Raw genomic sequence first — 17,347 nt, 5'->3', positions numbered from 1 at the left:
CTACACTATCATATTACGTATACCATTATTTATGTAACACACACCTAATGTAAGCCACACTATCAGTATGTTCCTTACATTATTTAGGTAACACACACCTAATGTAAGCTACAGTATGATTATGTTACTTTTAACATTATTTATGTAACACATGCCTAATGTAAGCTACACTATCATTATGTGACTTATAACATTATTTATGTAACACACAGGTAATGAAAGCTACACTATCATTATGTTACTTATAACATTATTTATGTAACATGCACCGAATGCAAGCTACAGTTTCATTGTTACTTAAAACAGTATTTATGTAACATACACCTTATGAAAACTACACTATCATTATGTTACTTATAACATTATTTATGCAACACACAACTAATGTAAGCTGCACGATCATTATGCTGTATATAACACTATGTAACACACCTAATGTAAGCTACAGTATCATTATGTTACTTATACCATTATCTATGTAACACACACTTCATGTAACTTACCCTATCATTATGTTACTTGTAACATTATTTATGTAAGACATAAAATGTAAGTTATAGTTATCATAATGTTCCTTATAACAATATTTATGTAACACACCTAATGTAAGCTGAATGATCATTATGCTGTATATAACACTATGTAACACACACCCAGTGTAAGCTACAGTATCATTATGTTACGTATACCATTATCTGTGCAACACACACCTAATGTAACCTACACTATCATTGTTACTTATACCATTATCTATGTAACACACACCTAATTTAACCTATACAATCATTATGCTACTTATGCAATTATGTATGTAAGACACACCTAATGTAAGCTACAGTATGATTATGTTACTTATAACATTATTTATGTAACACACACCTAATGTAAGCTACACTATCATTGTTACTTATAACATTATTTATGTAACACACACCTAATGCAAGCTACACTATCATTATGTTACTTATAACATTATTTATGTAACACACACGTAATGAAAGCTACACTATCATGTTACTTATAACATTATTTATGTAATATACACCGAATGTAAGCTACAGTATCATTGTTACTTAAAACAGTATTTATATAACACACACCTAATGTAAGCTACACTATCATTATGTTGCTTATAATATTATTTATGCAACACACACCTAATCTAAGCTACAGAATCATTATGCTACTTATAACATCATTTATGTAACACATACCTAATGCAAGCTATAATATCATTATGTTACTCATAACAATATTTGTGTAACACACACCTAATGTAAGCTACAGTATCATTATGTTACTTATAACATTATTTATGAAACACACACCTAATGTTAGCTAAAATATCATTATGTTACTTATAACAATATTTATGTAACACACACCTAATGTAAGCTACACTATCATTATGTTACTCATAACATTATTTATGTAACACACAGGTAATGAAAGCTAAACTATCATTATTTTACTTATAACATTATTTATCCAACATGCACCAAATGTAAGGTACAGTATCATTATGTTACTTATAACAGTCTTTATGTAACACACACCTAATGTAAGCTACAATATAATTATGTTACTTATAACATTACTTATGTAATACACACCTGATGTAAGATGCACTATCATTATGTTACTTATAACAATATTAAGGTAACACACACTTAATGTAAGCTACAGTATACTTATGTTACTTATAACATTATTTATGCAACACAAACCTAATGTAAGCTACAGTATAATTATTTTACTTATAACATTATTTATGTAACATAAACCTAATGTAAGCTACACTACCATTATGTTACTTATAGCATTATTTATGTAACACACAGCTAATGTAAGCTACACTATAATTATGATACTTGTAACATATTAACATTATTTTTGTAACACACCTAATGTAAGTTACACTATCATTATGTTACTTATAACATTATGGAACACACACCTAATGTAAGCTACAATATCATTATGTTACTTCTAACATTATTTATGCAACACACACCTAATATAAGCTACACTATCATTATGTTACTTATAGCATGATTTATGTAGCACACACCTAATCTAAGCTACAGTATCACTATGTTACTTATAACAATATTTATGTAACACACACCTAATGTAAGCTACACTATCATTGTTGTATCTTTCAGCTTTTCCCGGTTAGGGGTCGCCACAGCAGAACTCCGGTCCACTAATGATTGGCAGTATATTTGTACGTACCGAGTTGCCAGCTCTGACGCACAACCTTCAACGAAGGTACGCCCATTCATGCATGTCTCCAAACAGAAGACGCTCTAGCTGAGAATCGAACAGGACAACATCTTACTGTGAGGCGACAATGCTACCGTATGTTACGTAAAACATTATTTATGTAAAACACACCTAATGTAAGATAAAGTATCATTATGTTAGTTACATTATGTAACGCACACCTAATGTAAGCTACACTATCAATATGTTACTTATAACATTATTTATGTAACACACACCTAATGTAAGCTATACTATCATTATGTTATCTATAAAATTATTTATGTAACACACACCCAATGCAACTTACACTATAATTAATTTACTTATAACATTATTAATGTAACATAGTAACATTAGGTGTGTGTTACATAAGCTACAGTATCACTATGTTACTTATAACAAAATTTATGTAACACACACCTAATGTAATCTACACTATCATTATGTTACTTATACCATTATTTATGTAACACACCCCTAATGTAAACTACAGTATCATTATGTTACTTATAACACTATTTATTTAACACACCTAATGTACGTTACAGTATAATTATGTTGCTTATAACAATATTTATGTAACACCCTCTTAATGCAAGCTACAGTATCATTATGTTACTTATAACATTATGTAACACACACCTAATGTAAGCTACACTATCATTGTGTTACTTAAAACATTACTTATGTAAAACACACCTAATATAAGGTACAGTATCATTATGTTACTTATAACATTATTATGTAACGCACACCTAATGTAAGCTACACTATCATGTTACATATATTTATGTAACACACAACTAATGTCAGCTATACTATTATTTTACTTATAACATTATTAATGTAACATAGTAGCATTATTTATATAACACACACCTAATGTAAGCTACACTATCATTATGTTACTTATAACATTATTTATGTAACACACACCTAATATAAGCTATAGTTATCAGTATGTTACTTAGAACATTTATGTAACACATACCTAATGTAAGCTACACTATCAAGTTACATATAATATTATTTATGTAACACACACCTAATGTAAACCACACTATCAGTATGTTACTTACATTATTTAAGTAACACACAACTAATGTAGGCTAACATATCATTATGTTGCTTATAACCTTATTTAAGTAACACACACCTAATGAAAGCTACACTATCATTCTTTTACTTATATTATTATTAATGCAACATAGTAACATTATTTATGTAAGACACACCTAATGTAAGCTACAGTATGTTACTTATAACATTATTTATGTAACACACACCTAATGTAAGCTACACTATCACTATGTACATTATTTATGTAACATGCACCGAATGTAAGCTACAGTATCATCATGTTACTTATAACAGTATTTATGTAACACACACCTGATGAAAACTACACTATTATTATGATACCTATAACATTATTTATGTAACACACACCTAATGTAAGCTGCACAATCATTATGTTGTATATAACACTATGTAACACACACCTAACGTAAGCTAAAGTATCATTATGTAACTTATAACATTATTTATGTAACACACACCTAATGTAAGCTACACTATCATTATGGTACTTATAGCAATATTTATGTAACACACACCTAATGTACGCTACAGTATCATTATGTTACTTATACCATTATTTATGTAACACACACCTAATGTAACCCACACTATCATTATGTTACTTGTAACATTTTTGTAACACATACAATGTAAGTTACAGTTATCATTATGTTACTTATATTATTTATGTAACACACACAATATATGGTACAGTATCATTATGTTACTTATAACATTATTTAACACACACAATGTAAATTACAGTTATCATTTTGTTACTTATCCCATTATTTATGTAAGACACACCTAAAGTAACCTACAATATCATTGTGTTACTTTTAACCTTATTTATGTAACACACACCTTATATAAGCTAAAGTATCATTATGTAACATTACATTATTTATGTAACACACACCCAATGTAAGCTACAGTACCATTATGTTACTTAAACATTATTATGTAACGCACACCTAATGGAGGCTACAATACCATTGTGTTACTTATAACATTATTTATGTAACACACACCTAATGTAAGCTACAATATCATTATGTTACGTATAACATTATTTATGTAACACACACCTAATGTAAGCTACACTATCATTATGTTACCTATAAAATATTTATGTAACACACACCTAATGCAACCTACACTATTATTTTACTTATAACATTATTAATGTAATATAGTAACATTAGGTGTGTGTTACATAAGCTGCAGTATCACTATGTTTCTTATAACAATATTTATGTAACACACACCTAATGTAATATACACTATCATTATGTTACTTATAATATTATTTATGTAAAACACAGCTAATGTAAGCTATGGTTATCAGTATGTTACTTAGAACATTTATGTAACACACACCTAATGTAAGCTACACTATCATGTCACCTATAATATTATTTATGTAACACACACCTAATGTAAACCACACTATCAGTATGCTACTTACATTATTTAAGTAACACACAACTAATGTAAGCTAAGATATCATTATGTTACTTATAACATTATTTAAGTAACATACTCCTAATGTAAGCTACACTATCATTCTTTTACTTATAATATTATTAATGTAAGATAGTAACATTATTTATGTAGGACACACCTAATGTAAGCTACACAATCATTATGATACTTATAACATTACTTATGTAAGACACACCTAATATAAGCTACAGTATGTTACTTATAACATTATTTATGTAACACACAGCTAATGTAAGCTACACTATCATTATGTTACTTATAACCTAATGTTACTTATAACATTATTTATGTAACACACATGTAATGAAAGCTACACTATCATTATGTACATTATTTATGTAACATGCACCGAATGTAGGCTACGGTATCATTATGTTAATTATAACAGTATTTATATAACACACACTTGATGAAAACTGCACTATCATTATGTTTACTTATAACATTATTTATGTAACGTTCACCTAATATAAGCTACACTATCATTATACTTATAACATTATTTATGTAACACACACCTAATGTAAGCTGCACGATCATTATGTTGTATATAACACTATGTAACACACCTAATGCAAGCTACAGTATCATTATGTTACTTATACCATTATTTACGTAACACACACCTAATGTAACCTACACTATCATTATGTTACTTGTAACATTATTTTTGTAACACATACAATGTAAGTTACAATTATCATTTTGTTACTTATCCCACTATTTATGCAAGACACACCTAATGTAAGCTACAACATCACTGTGTTACTTTTAATCTTATTTATGTAACACATACCTTATATAAGCTAAAGTATCATTATGTAACTTATAACATTATTTATGTAACACACACCCAATGTAAGCTACAGTATCATGTTACTTATAGCATTATTTATGTAGCACACACCTAACGTAAGCTATAGTATTGTTATGTAACTTATAACATTATTTATGTAACACACACCTAATGTAAGCTACACAATCATTGTTACTTATGACATTATTTATGTAACACACACCTAATGTAAGCTACAGTGTCATTATATTACTTATAACATTATTTATGTAACACACACCTAATGTAAGCTACACTATAATTATTTTACTTATAACAATATTTAGGTAACACATACCTAATGTGAGCTACAATATCATTATGTTACTTATTATTTATGTAACACACACCTAATGTAAGCTACAGTGTCATTATGTCACTTATAACATTATTTATGTAACACACACCTAATGTAAGCTACACTATCATTATGTTACTTATAACAATATTTAGGTAACACACACCTAATGTAAGCTACAGTATCATTATGTTACTTATAACATTATTTATGTATGTAACACACACCTAATGTAAGCTACAGTATCATTATGTTACATATAACAATATTTATGTAACATACACCTAATGTAAGCTATAGAATTGTTAGGTTACTTATAACATTATTTTTGTAACTCACACCTAATGCAAGCTACACTATCATTATGTTACTTATAACATTATTTTTGTAACACACACAATGTAAGTTACAGTTACCATTATGTCACTTAAATATTATTATGTAACACACACCTAATGTAGGCTACAGTACCATTGTGTTACTTATAACATTATCTATGTAACACACACCTAATGTAAGCTACGATATCATTATGTTACTTATAACATTATTTATGTAGCACACACCTAATGTAAGATAAACTATCATAATGTTACCTGTGAAATTATTTATGTAACACATACAATGTAAGTTTCAGTGATCATGTTACCTATAACATTATTTATGTAACACAAACCTAATGTAAGCTACAGTATCATTATGTTTCTTATAACATTATTTATGTAACACAAACCTAATGTAAGTAAAACTATCATTATGTTGCTTATAACATTATGAAACACCCACATAATGTAAGCTACAATATCATTATGTTACTTATAACATTATATAACACACACCTAATGTAGGACACACTATCATTATGTTACTTATACCATTATTTATGCAACACACACCTAACTGTAAGCCACACTATCAATATGTTACTTATAACATTATTTATGTAATACACACCTAATGTAAGCTACAGAATCATTTATTACTTATAATATTATTCATGTAACACACCATAGCCAGGGACTTGTTATGGCTAGGCTTGTATAGGCCCTAGGGCTGATAGCCTAGTACCAACTTATGAACCTATGAACACACCTAATGTAAGCTACACTACCATTATGTTACTTATAACATTATTTATGTAACACACACCTAATGTAAGCTACAGTATCATTATGTTACATATAACAATATTTATGTAACACACACCTAATGTAAGCTATAGAATCGTTAGGTTACTTATAACATTATTTTTGTAACTCACACCTAATGCAAGCTACACTATGATTATGTTACTTATAACATTATTTTTGTAACACACACCTAATGTAAGCTACAATATCATGTTACTTATGACATTATTTATGTAACCCACACAACGTATGTTACAGTTATCATTATGCGACTTAGAAAATATTTATGGAACACACACCTAATATAAGCTACAGTATCTGTGTGCTAATTATATCATTATTTATGTAACACACACCTAATGTAAGCTACACTATCATTATGTTACCTATAACATTATTTATGTAACACAAACCTAATGTAAGCTACAGTATCATTATGTTTCTTATAACATTATTTATGTAACACAAACCTAATGTAAGCTACACTACCATTACATTACTTATAGCATTAATTACATAACACACACCTAATGTAAGTAAAACTATCATTATGTTACTTATAACATTCACACGCAGGCACAACACCAGAGGGTAAAGATTCCTGTGGCTGTATGAATAAAATAAATAACTCCAAAAAATAGAACTAAATATAACATCCACGGGAATCAAGCAAGTGGTCAACAACTAAAAGTTCAAAATAAAAGACGCGGACTATAAAACCAGTCCAAGTTTAATGACAGAAGTAAGCGCTTTCACCTTTCGGCTTCATCAGACATGATTTAAAAAACAGTCTATCGTTTAAATATACAATCCTTGCATTCAATTGGTGAATAAAACAGTGACATCATTTAAACAGATATTCTAAAAAAATTTTAAGTAGATTAGTAATATAATAAATGTTTAAACATCTATGGTGTATATTCAACTCAGGCGCTAACACCGTATGATATAAATACATGAAAAATATATAAAAATACAGCATAAAAGCATAAATATCTTAAACCAACACCTAATAGCTCTATAACACATATAAAATAATTTAATAATTATGAATTACTCTACTTAAATAAATAAAACAAAATTATAGTATTTATAAATTCTGGTATTTATAGTCCGCGTCTTTTATTTTGAACTTTTAGTTGTTGACCGCTTGCTTGATTCCCGTGGATGTTATATTTAGTTCTATTTTTTGCAGTTACTTATAACATTATTTAACACACACATAATGTAAGCTACAATATCATTATGTTACTTATTATTTATGTAACACACACCTAATGTAAGTTACAATATAATTATGTTACTTATAATATTTATGTAACACACAATGTAAGCTACAGTATCATTATGTTACTTATAACATTATTTATGTAACACACTCCTAATGTAAGCTACACTATCATTATGTTACTTATAACATTCTGTATTTAACACACACCTAATGTAAGCTACAGTATCATTATGTGAATTAGTAGCATTACCTATGTGAGTTGCACTTTGCATAGCTTATATTGCTAAAGTAGCCTAGGCTACAAGATTAGTTTGATTATTTCTACAATTAACATATTTTGCAGTCCCTTGGGAAATGGGAATTGTTCACTAGGGCTAATTGAATTAAGAAAACAAATTTAATATTTTCCTACATCTGGGATATAAGGGTCTTAATTTCCTACTGAAATTCAATATCCATGTTACTGGTAGCTTCCAGGTCACCCTCTGGCAACTCAAAGCTGTGAGGGTGGCATGATCAGACAAGGGACTGAGGGTCATCACAAAGTTTTTTTCTATCCTGGACAATGATCGAACAGTATAAAGTGTATATATTGTAGTCCACTAGAAACAGTATTGTCTCCTATAGTTTCATAGTTTCATAGTATAGTACTAGGCTATCTGCCCTGGGGCATTTGTAAGCCTAGCCATAGTGATGTGGCTTTTGCCACCCCATGAAATGGTACAAAAATGTACAGAATAAATCTAGAATACTGTGCCTCTGTCTAGTAGTGACACAATGAAGGTCCCCTTATATAATAGAATTAGTTTACTGTGCCCCTGTCTAGCAGTGACACAGATGTGACCCCTGGGGTAAACTTACGATCTCCCATCCACTCATCAAGATTTCTCTTGAAGAGAGTCAATGAGGCGCTCTGCCTAATATGAACTGGGATCCTGTTCCAAAGCATGGGAAGCCTCTGGGTTATGAATCTATCCCTCCAGCATGTCCTATTCATACTTGTGCCGAGGTTTAAGTCTTTATCTCTCGTGGTCCTGATGGATTTGGATTTTTTGAGGTGGAGCATGTCCATCAGATCCTGACTGGACATGGCCTTGTACGTCAGGCAGAGATCACCTCTGAGCAGGCAGTATACTACTGAATAGAGCTGAAGTTTCTTTAGTCTGGCAGAATAAGACATATGTTGGAGACCCTTGATCCTTTTGGTTAGGTACTTTTGTGGTCTCTCCAGCTGTTGCAAATGCCGGGTGAGGTACATACCAAATGCGGCATTGTACTCAATCATGGGTCTGATGAGGGAGGAATATAGGGGTACAATGACATCCTTGGATCTGGATGTGAATCCCTTCATGATGAGGTGTGCAAGGTAGAATGTTTTTCTAACCACTTTGGCAACATGGGTGTCAAATGAGAGGTCGCTGTCTACTTGGGTCCCTAGGTCTCTGATTACTTTTTCCGTACTCAGTGGGTTGCTGTCTATGTGATAATTTGTGGGTACTTTGTTTTTCCAAAGGGATGACTATACATTTTTGGCATTTAGTTTAAGGCCGTGACTACGGCACCAGTTGTCCGTTTCTGTGAGGCATTTTGTAGGATGTGTGTGTCTGCTGGTGTATCGACTATGGCGCCTAGTTTGCAGTCATCTGCGAACTTTGTCAGCCACAGCCCTCCCATGTTTGCTTTAACATCTGAGAAATAAATGCCGAACAAGAGGGGTCCCAGGACAGATCCCTGTGGGACACCACTTGTGACTGGCTTTGAGTCTGACATTGCTCCAGCGATTTTAACTTTATGGGTTCTGTCCTTTAGCCAGTTTGCAACCCATCTAGTGACACAAGGGTTTACTTTTAAGCTGTTTAGCTTATCTATGATGCCTGAGTGGGGTATTGTGTCGAAGGCCTTAGCCAAGTCCAGGTATGCTGTATGGACTGCTTTGCCCTCATCAATGGCTCTAATGACTGTTTCAAAAAAGTCAACCATGTTTAAAAGGCAGGATCTGCCCTTTACAAAGCCGAACTGGGTGGGGTCAAGTGTCTGTAGGTCCCCTATGTCTCTGTTTATGAGTTCCATAATGATTCTTTCCATAGCTTTGCAGACCAGGCTAGTTAAGCTTATGGGGCAGTAGTTTCCAGGGTCTGTAGAGGCACCCCCCTTATGGAGTGGGACCACTGTTGCTGTACGCCAGTGTTCAGGTACATATCCCGAAGTAAGGCTAAGGTTAAATAGCGTTTTTATGTGTGGGTTTAGCTCCTCTTGGAGTTCACGTAACACGCACCCCAGGATACCGTCAGGTCCCATTGATGCTGTGTTTTTTTTCTTTGTTTAGGGCGGTTCTCACTTGGACATCTGAGATGACAGGGAGATTACATTCAGCTGGGATAAGTATTTCTTCTTTTGGGGGTGAAGGAGGGGAGAAATTTGCACTGAACCGGTCAGCCAGAATGTTAGCAATATCTGTGGGTTCAGTGTATTTTTTGTTGTTGTGAACCAACTCTGAGCATATCTGAGGGTTTCCGCCCAGGTTTCTAACATAGCTGAAGAAGGCTTTGTGGTTATCTTTAGTGTCCTTAGCGATTTTTCTCTCAAAGTTTGCCTTGGATGTTTTTATGAGAGAACGTAGTTTTCTGCTAATGTTGATCAGAGATGTCTTCCCTTCATGGGATTTCTCTCTGACGTGCAGTAGCTTCCTTCTTTTGTTATACAATTTGTTTATGGCTGAGGTCCACCAGACAGGATGCTTACATTTGGTGGAGAGGGACTTGGATTTGTTTGGGATTGCATGATCCATGCATTCTTGGAGATGTCCATAGAAAGCATTTGTGAAGGATTTGGCATTGTGGGATGTGGTATCCACTGGCACAGTGGGCTTAAAGGATACCATCTCAGTCTTAAGAAGAGTGAAGTCTGCTTTTGAGAAGTTTTTCACTGTAGTCTTTTGTGCTGGGGGTGGAGGTGGGATATGTATATCCAGGGTGATTAGTTTGTGGTCAGATCTCACTAGTGAGGGGTATACTTCCAGTGTGGAGCATTTTGTCCCCATGTTTATGATGATCAGGTCTAGTATATTATCTCCCCTAGTGGGAGAGGTGACTAGTTGTTCCAGTGCATTTGAATTTATGAATTCCAGGAACCTTTGGGCTAGGGTATTAGGGCTAGAAAAATGTACCCAATCTATGTTTGGGTAGTTGAAGTCTCCCAGTATGATGGTATTTTGTGATACATTCATATCCTCCAATGTCTTCAGGAAGGCTGAGTGGGGTTCTTGAGATTGGGAGGGTGGTCTGTAACATGCTACCAGTTGTATAGCAGTTTTGCCTATGGTTAGTTGCACCTGTATGGTCTCTGATGCTTCATGTGTTGCTACTAACCTGGAGGTGTGGGTGTCCTTTATGAATATGGACACTCCCCCTCCCTTTGTGGTTCAGCCCGGGTTTTGGGGCCGAAAAGCATGATATGATTATAGCTTTCAAACCTACAGCAGACACATGTAGTCATTGCCTTTGGCAAGAGAGAACAGCCACCAGCCTTGAACCACAGCTGAGTCTCTGTGTGGAGGTAATGCAGTTCAAATTTACCAGCCACTTATGAATCTCAAGAGAAATCCACATTCTCATTCACAAATGTGCTCCACAGACTTGCCACAAATCTAGGAAACATATCAGAAGAAAATGTAATCTGTTGGCTTCTCCAGTGCTTCATAAGTCCAGCCATTTTTTCTTTTACAAAACGTTTCATTATGTCTTATCTATTTGAATCAAGTTAAGGCTTAAACAGAACAAATCAGACCTGTCAAGCTTTTTCCAGAATTAATTTATGTTTTGTAAACAGCGTTAGTCTAACTAAAAATGTGTCTGCTGCCTATTTGTGCAGTGGATTAAGGCTAAGAGCAGTTAAGAACCTGCTTCCTGTAGTCCAGGGTTCAATTCCTCTCAGCTTCCATTCACCGACTGTGTAATGCTGAGCAAGTCACTTAACTAATGCTTCCAGTCAGTCTGAAAACTGTCAATGTTGATCCGTGCTCTGCCTCAGTTAAGAGAAAAATATGATATAGATACAAATAAAAAACTGTTTTTTAGGAGGGTAAGTACTCCTGCAACTCCCACCCCCTTGTTTATATATGTACTAATACCATTGTTTTACAACTGCAGAGAAATTTGAAAAAGCCCCAAACTTTGGATCAGGATTGGCACAGTAACAGAAAACTTACTGACAGTAACTCTCAAATGAAAACACCAGCTGACAAGTTTCAAACTCATCCATGTCACATTTGACCAAGCAGTTCCTCAAACCCCTTTAACAACAGATCAACAAGAACTCCTGATAATACTACCATTTTACTTCACAGATCTAAAAGTCATGATGGTTTTACTCAAAGCGTGAGACCTGACTGCTTGGGGTGACCACTCTTTGATCACAAGTCCTTGAAAGCTGCCTTATACACACAATGTAACACAACAGTTCAAAACAAATCCCCACCACCCTGCCAGACTTAAAACATATACTTCATGATCTCACAACACAGGAAAAGAGAGAAAGAGTTGGTCGAGTGATAACATTCTTACATGACCTACACACTAGGTTTCTAACAGTCTCATAACTGACATGATATTTCATTTATTAAATTATTAATTGATTAGATAATCTTACTAGCTACAATTGTTTCTTTTCTAGGGCAAACCCAAGAGCTCCGTTTGGTTTAGTGACTTGTCCAAAGTGACACAGTAGGCAAATGGAAATATAAGGAATCAAACCTAAGACTACAGGATGAAATTCTTCTGCAGCTCATATGCATAAATCTACAGTAAACTATCAAACTGTTGAACTATCTTTATCCTAATATGAAGCTGCACACTAAGGAGAATGTTCATGAAGACATCAAAGCAAATGTGGTAGCAATTTCTAGTAGAAGCAGAAACATGCTTCTAGGGATGTCTGACTAGTTTAGTTAGGTAATACTTTGCAGAGTACTGTATTTTCAGTTTGAAGCCTGCTGAAGGAGGAGTATCTGATGCCAGAATTAACAATAACAGGCTTGAATCTTCTATTAAGAAGGCTTTGACCTAACATAAAGCAAACCAAGGTTGTTAATCATCTGACCGTTTCATAGCAACTAGTATATCACATGTTCTGTCTGTGCTCTCTACCTACATTTAGGTTCTGCTCATAAACTGGTACAAATTGTAACAAAACCAAACCACTTGTAGTTCTGTTTGAAATCATAATGTGCATTACTAGTAATGCCATGTATATGTTGGAACACAGGGGGAGAAGTTCTGGCCTCTATAATCCATAAGCTGTACCATACCCACATTTAATATCTAGTGACAAATCACTGTCAGAACACACTCCAAGGGAAAACACTTTAGAAAATGCATATACAGCTGTATGAGATGGAGTTCAGCAGGTCTGAATAATTACTAATGGATATTATGTAAGATGTTTGTTTTAAATTATTCGTAATGAAATGTGTAATAATAATACCAAAGTGTTAACCAGGTAGACCCACTGGACACACAGTCCCTTTTTGGGGGTGACTGGGAAGCAATGTCTCCGTACTGTTAAATTTTCTTAGATACACCAAAAGGCACATATGATATGGATTACAGTGTTTTAAGTTCTCATAGGAAGGTCGAAACATACTTGGATCTCCTAGGGCATTACAGGGTTACATTCTAGTTAAAATAACTGTTCTTTATCAGTTTAGTCTGATAATGGCCATGCAGATTTACAGCAGACTTCTAGTTTTTTTTTTTTTTTTTTTTTTGCTATTGGGTATGTTATGAAGTTCTGTCTGCTCTAAAACCCACCAACATTATTCATATTTTTCACATTAGGGGACAAATTAATCCCCATGTTGGCATCATCCACATATTGTAATACAATATGGATCATATTTGTAATTACTAGAAAGGTGACATAACCAACCCAGTGAACAAGCTTTCGGATAAAGCTTTTCTAGGGCAAAGCCAAGAGCACCGTTTGGTTTAGTGACTTGCCCAAAGTGACACAGTAGTCACATGGAAATGTAGGGAATCAAACCTAAGACTACAGGATGAAATTCTTCTGCAGCTCATATGCATAAATCTACACAAATCTAAATCTGGACAAACTAAATATAATGTTGGGGGGAACCCCCATCTCTTGCTAACTAACATAGATCCACCACAGCAATGACTGAGAGGGGAAAAATCTTTGAGTTGTTATAACCCCAAAGTCAATGCTATCTTTTCGCAGAATTCTGTAGATCAAAAGCAACTACCGTAGGATTTTTCAGGAGTGCTTTTGGTGAAATGACTACCATTCCAGTAACATGAAACCATCTATTTTGTTTTTCTTTGGTCTTAAAATGATTCCCTATTATTTCTAATCCAACATGAAAAGGAGGTGAAGATTAGCATTATTATGGAATAATAATGCGGATATTTACAGACTTTGCATCAAGTTGTAATGTAATTTACTACAACATCACTTGCTATTAGAATTCGGATGTACTCTTATATGTATAATTTATATTTAAATCTAAAAAACAACAGAGTCTTTTACAAAGGTCTCAGGCTAGTTCCCCCTCCCCTTTATTTCTGTATATTCTCAAATGTGTTTGCATGTTGAATATCCTGTGCAGACAGTGAACAATGTAGCATCATTCCAGTTCTCTGTATGCAAAGAAAAGTGATGATGTTACTTCTGAGTTTCAAAACGCATTAGAATACTGGTGCAAACTTAATTAGAATCTTCCAACAACTCCACCTGTATCATCCTAAAAAAAATGTTACAACTCTACAGCAAAGTCACATGTCACGACTTATAAAGGGAAATTTGAGAGAAAACTAAAACTATACATGATATTATATAAAACAGGGATACATTTCGTATAAAATCATTTTGCTTTTGCCATCTCCTTGGACTCTATGAATCACATTTCCTGATTGTTCAGCTATTTTGAAGTGTATGCATGCTTATACTAAGTTTTCAGCAAAAATATAAAATTAGGAGGACTTAAGCAAAGGTAATTACAGCTGTTTTGGGCTACATCAGGTATCTTTGCATGCCATTCCTATCAAGTTAGTACTTACCACATCCGACTGAGGATTATAAGCAAAATCAAGTTCCTTCCATAAAGAACAGGGATGGCTATTAGGTAGGCAAAAAACAGTACACAAATGAACAGAACGATCTGCTCTATGACGAGAGCTGGAGAAAAATCAAAAGAGAAATGATGACCAATGGCAGTGAGGACATTAAAAAAGTTAAACAAATGACTAAGTTTATAGACAAATGATTGGTTGTCAAAGATAAATACCCGGCACTCAAAAATTAACAATCAAATTTTATATGCATTACAATATATGTAATGGGTTAAGCAGGACAGAAAGCAATGTGGTTACATCTATATTTCTGTAAGCTAAACCCTATCTGTGACGACTGCATAATTCCTTAATCTTCTTTATATTAATTCTTATTGCACTCCATTACCAACAACTGCAAATTCAGTGTCAACACATTTTTGAGTTTCCTGGTTACTGTGACATCACCTGGAAGTAGTCTACTAAAATGCTGAACACAAAAAGCTTTTCACCAAATACTGTGCCACTCAGGAACATTTGCAAAGCACGGTGTAACATCTTTACTTCTGGTTACTCAAGGTCTGCATGTTGTATGAACAAATCTTACCTAAACAGATGACAGCAGTCTGATAACTGGTGAAGCTCATCCAACTAACCAGAAGGGAACGAGAAGAGCGGAGCTTCTGATGCTGATGAAATACATTCAGGAGATCACCTCTGTACAGAGCCTTCAAGTTCTCCCTAAACAAAGAGTTTCACAACATTTTAGCCATATACATTGAAGATGTATTACATTAGACATCAGTACCTCAGAAGAGAGATTTATTTTTAACTGATGAGGCCCGCCCCTCATTTCATCAATTTGCAGCACCATTCGGTGCATCACTACATTAGTACCATGGAGGACAACTTCCAAACAGCAGAAAAATGCCAGCATTCTGGTAATTAAAATATCAAAATGATCTTTTCAACTATAGCAATGAATTACATGCTAACTGCCCGACTTATTCTTCAACCATTATGTCTTTAGCAGATATATACCAGCCAATTAGAGACAGTGGTTTATAGTAACTCCATTTTCATGAGTTGAAATTCTAGGAATTGTAGTAGCTGTTCAGTGTAATTTCCAGTTATGATTCTGATTTTATATTTTTTCATATATATCTATATCTATGTAAATGCATATAAAATACAACAGAGAATGTAACCTAGTGCCTTTCCAGCCTTAAGAGTAGTTATGGATCTTATTTAAGAAGTTATGACAACAGTCTGTTTTAGTGATTGATATGCAGACATCATTCCTGCTCAACTAATTTTCCCTTTTTTAAACACACACACACACACACACACACACACACACACACACACACACACACACACACACACACACACACACACGCACATGCACACACACAATGGTATCTTAAGCACAGATCACTGAATTAACTGAATGACAGTTTTACAAGTACTCACAAAAAGAAGAAATAGAGGTTTTGTGAAAACGTTCTGGCCCAAATTGCTAAACTCCGTAATCTCTCATGTTTATCTACTAGACTACTACACAGCTGCTCTAACATTTGTCTTTACAGCACCTCCACCCCCCAAAAATGGAAATGTTGAAGAGGAGTATTTATGTTGATTAATTCCTAGTACCATCTTGTCAATTCAGCATTCCAACAGTATGCTCAAAACCGTGGTTTATCGTGCACATATATTTGTTCACTGGACAAAAGTTATAACTGTTTGGCATGACTTAAGTACAAGTACCAGAACAAAGACACTACAAAGTAAACAATGTACAGTCACATGCCTTCAGAGATGTATATCTGCACTGTGGAATAGACTCAGTCTATAGGAAACAGGTAAACTAAAGGGGCAAAGGTCTGACTTTGAATCAATGTACACAAATGTGCTGCAGAAAAGAACACTCTCCAA

The 17,347-nt window shown here is 33.7% G+C and overlaps 1 protein-coding gene across 3 annotated transcripts in view; it reads right to left on the bottom strand.

Moving 5' to 3' along the window:
* STRA6 (signaling receptor and transporter of retinol STRA6) overlaps window positions 1-17,347 on the bottom strand; it is a 585,684-nt gene that overhangs the window by 124,204 nt on the left and 444,133 nt on the right. For all 3 annotated transcript variants that reach the window (XM_044077758.1, XM_044077760.1, XM_044077759.1), the window contains exons 13-14: window positions 16,020-16,153; window positions 15,422-15,539 (exon numbers count right to left, since the gene is read on the bottom strand). In XM_044077758.1, the coding sequence (XP_043933693.1) occupies window positions 15,422-15,539; window positions 16,020-16,153 (252 nt within the window). The remainder of the gene's footprint in view (window positions 1-15,421; window positions 15,540-16,019; window positions 16,154-17,347) is intronic.

This window comes from Protopterus annectens, chromosome 7.part0 (genome assembly GCF_019279795.1).
Source record: "Protopterus annectens isolate FY-2018-M chromosome 7.part0, PAN1.0, whole genome shotgun sequence".
NCBI lineage: Eukaryota > Metazoa > Chordata > Ceratodontiformes > Protopteridae > Protopterus > Protopterus annectens.
Note: the sequence above shows the minus strand (reverse complement) of the source record. Positions and strands in the feature narration are given on the sequence as shown.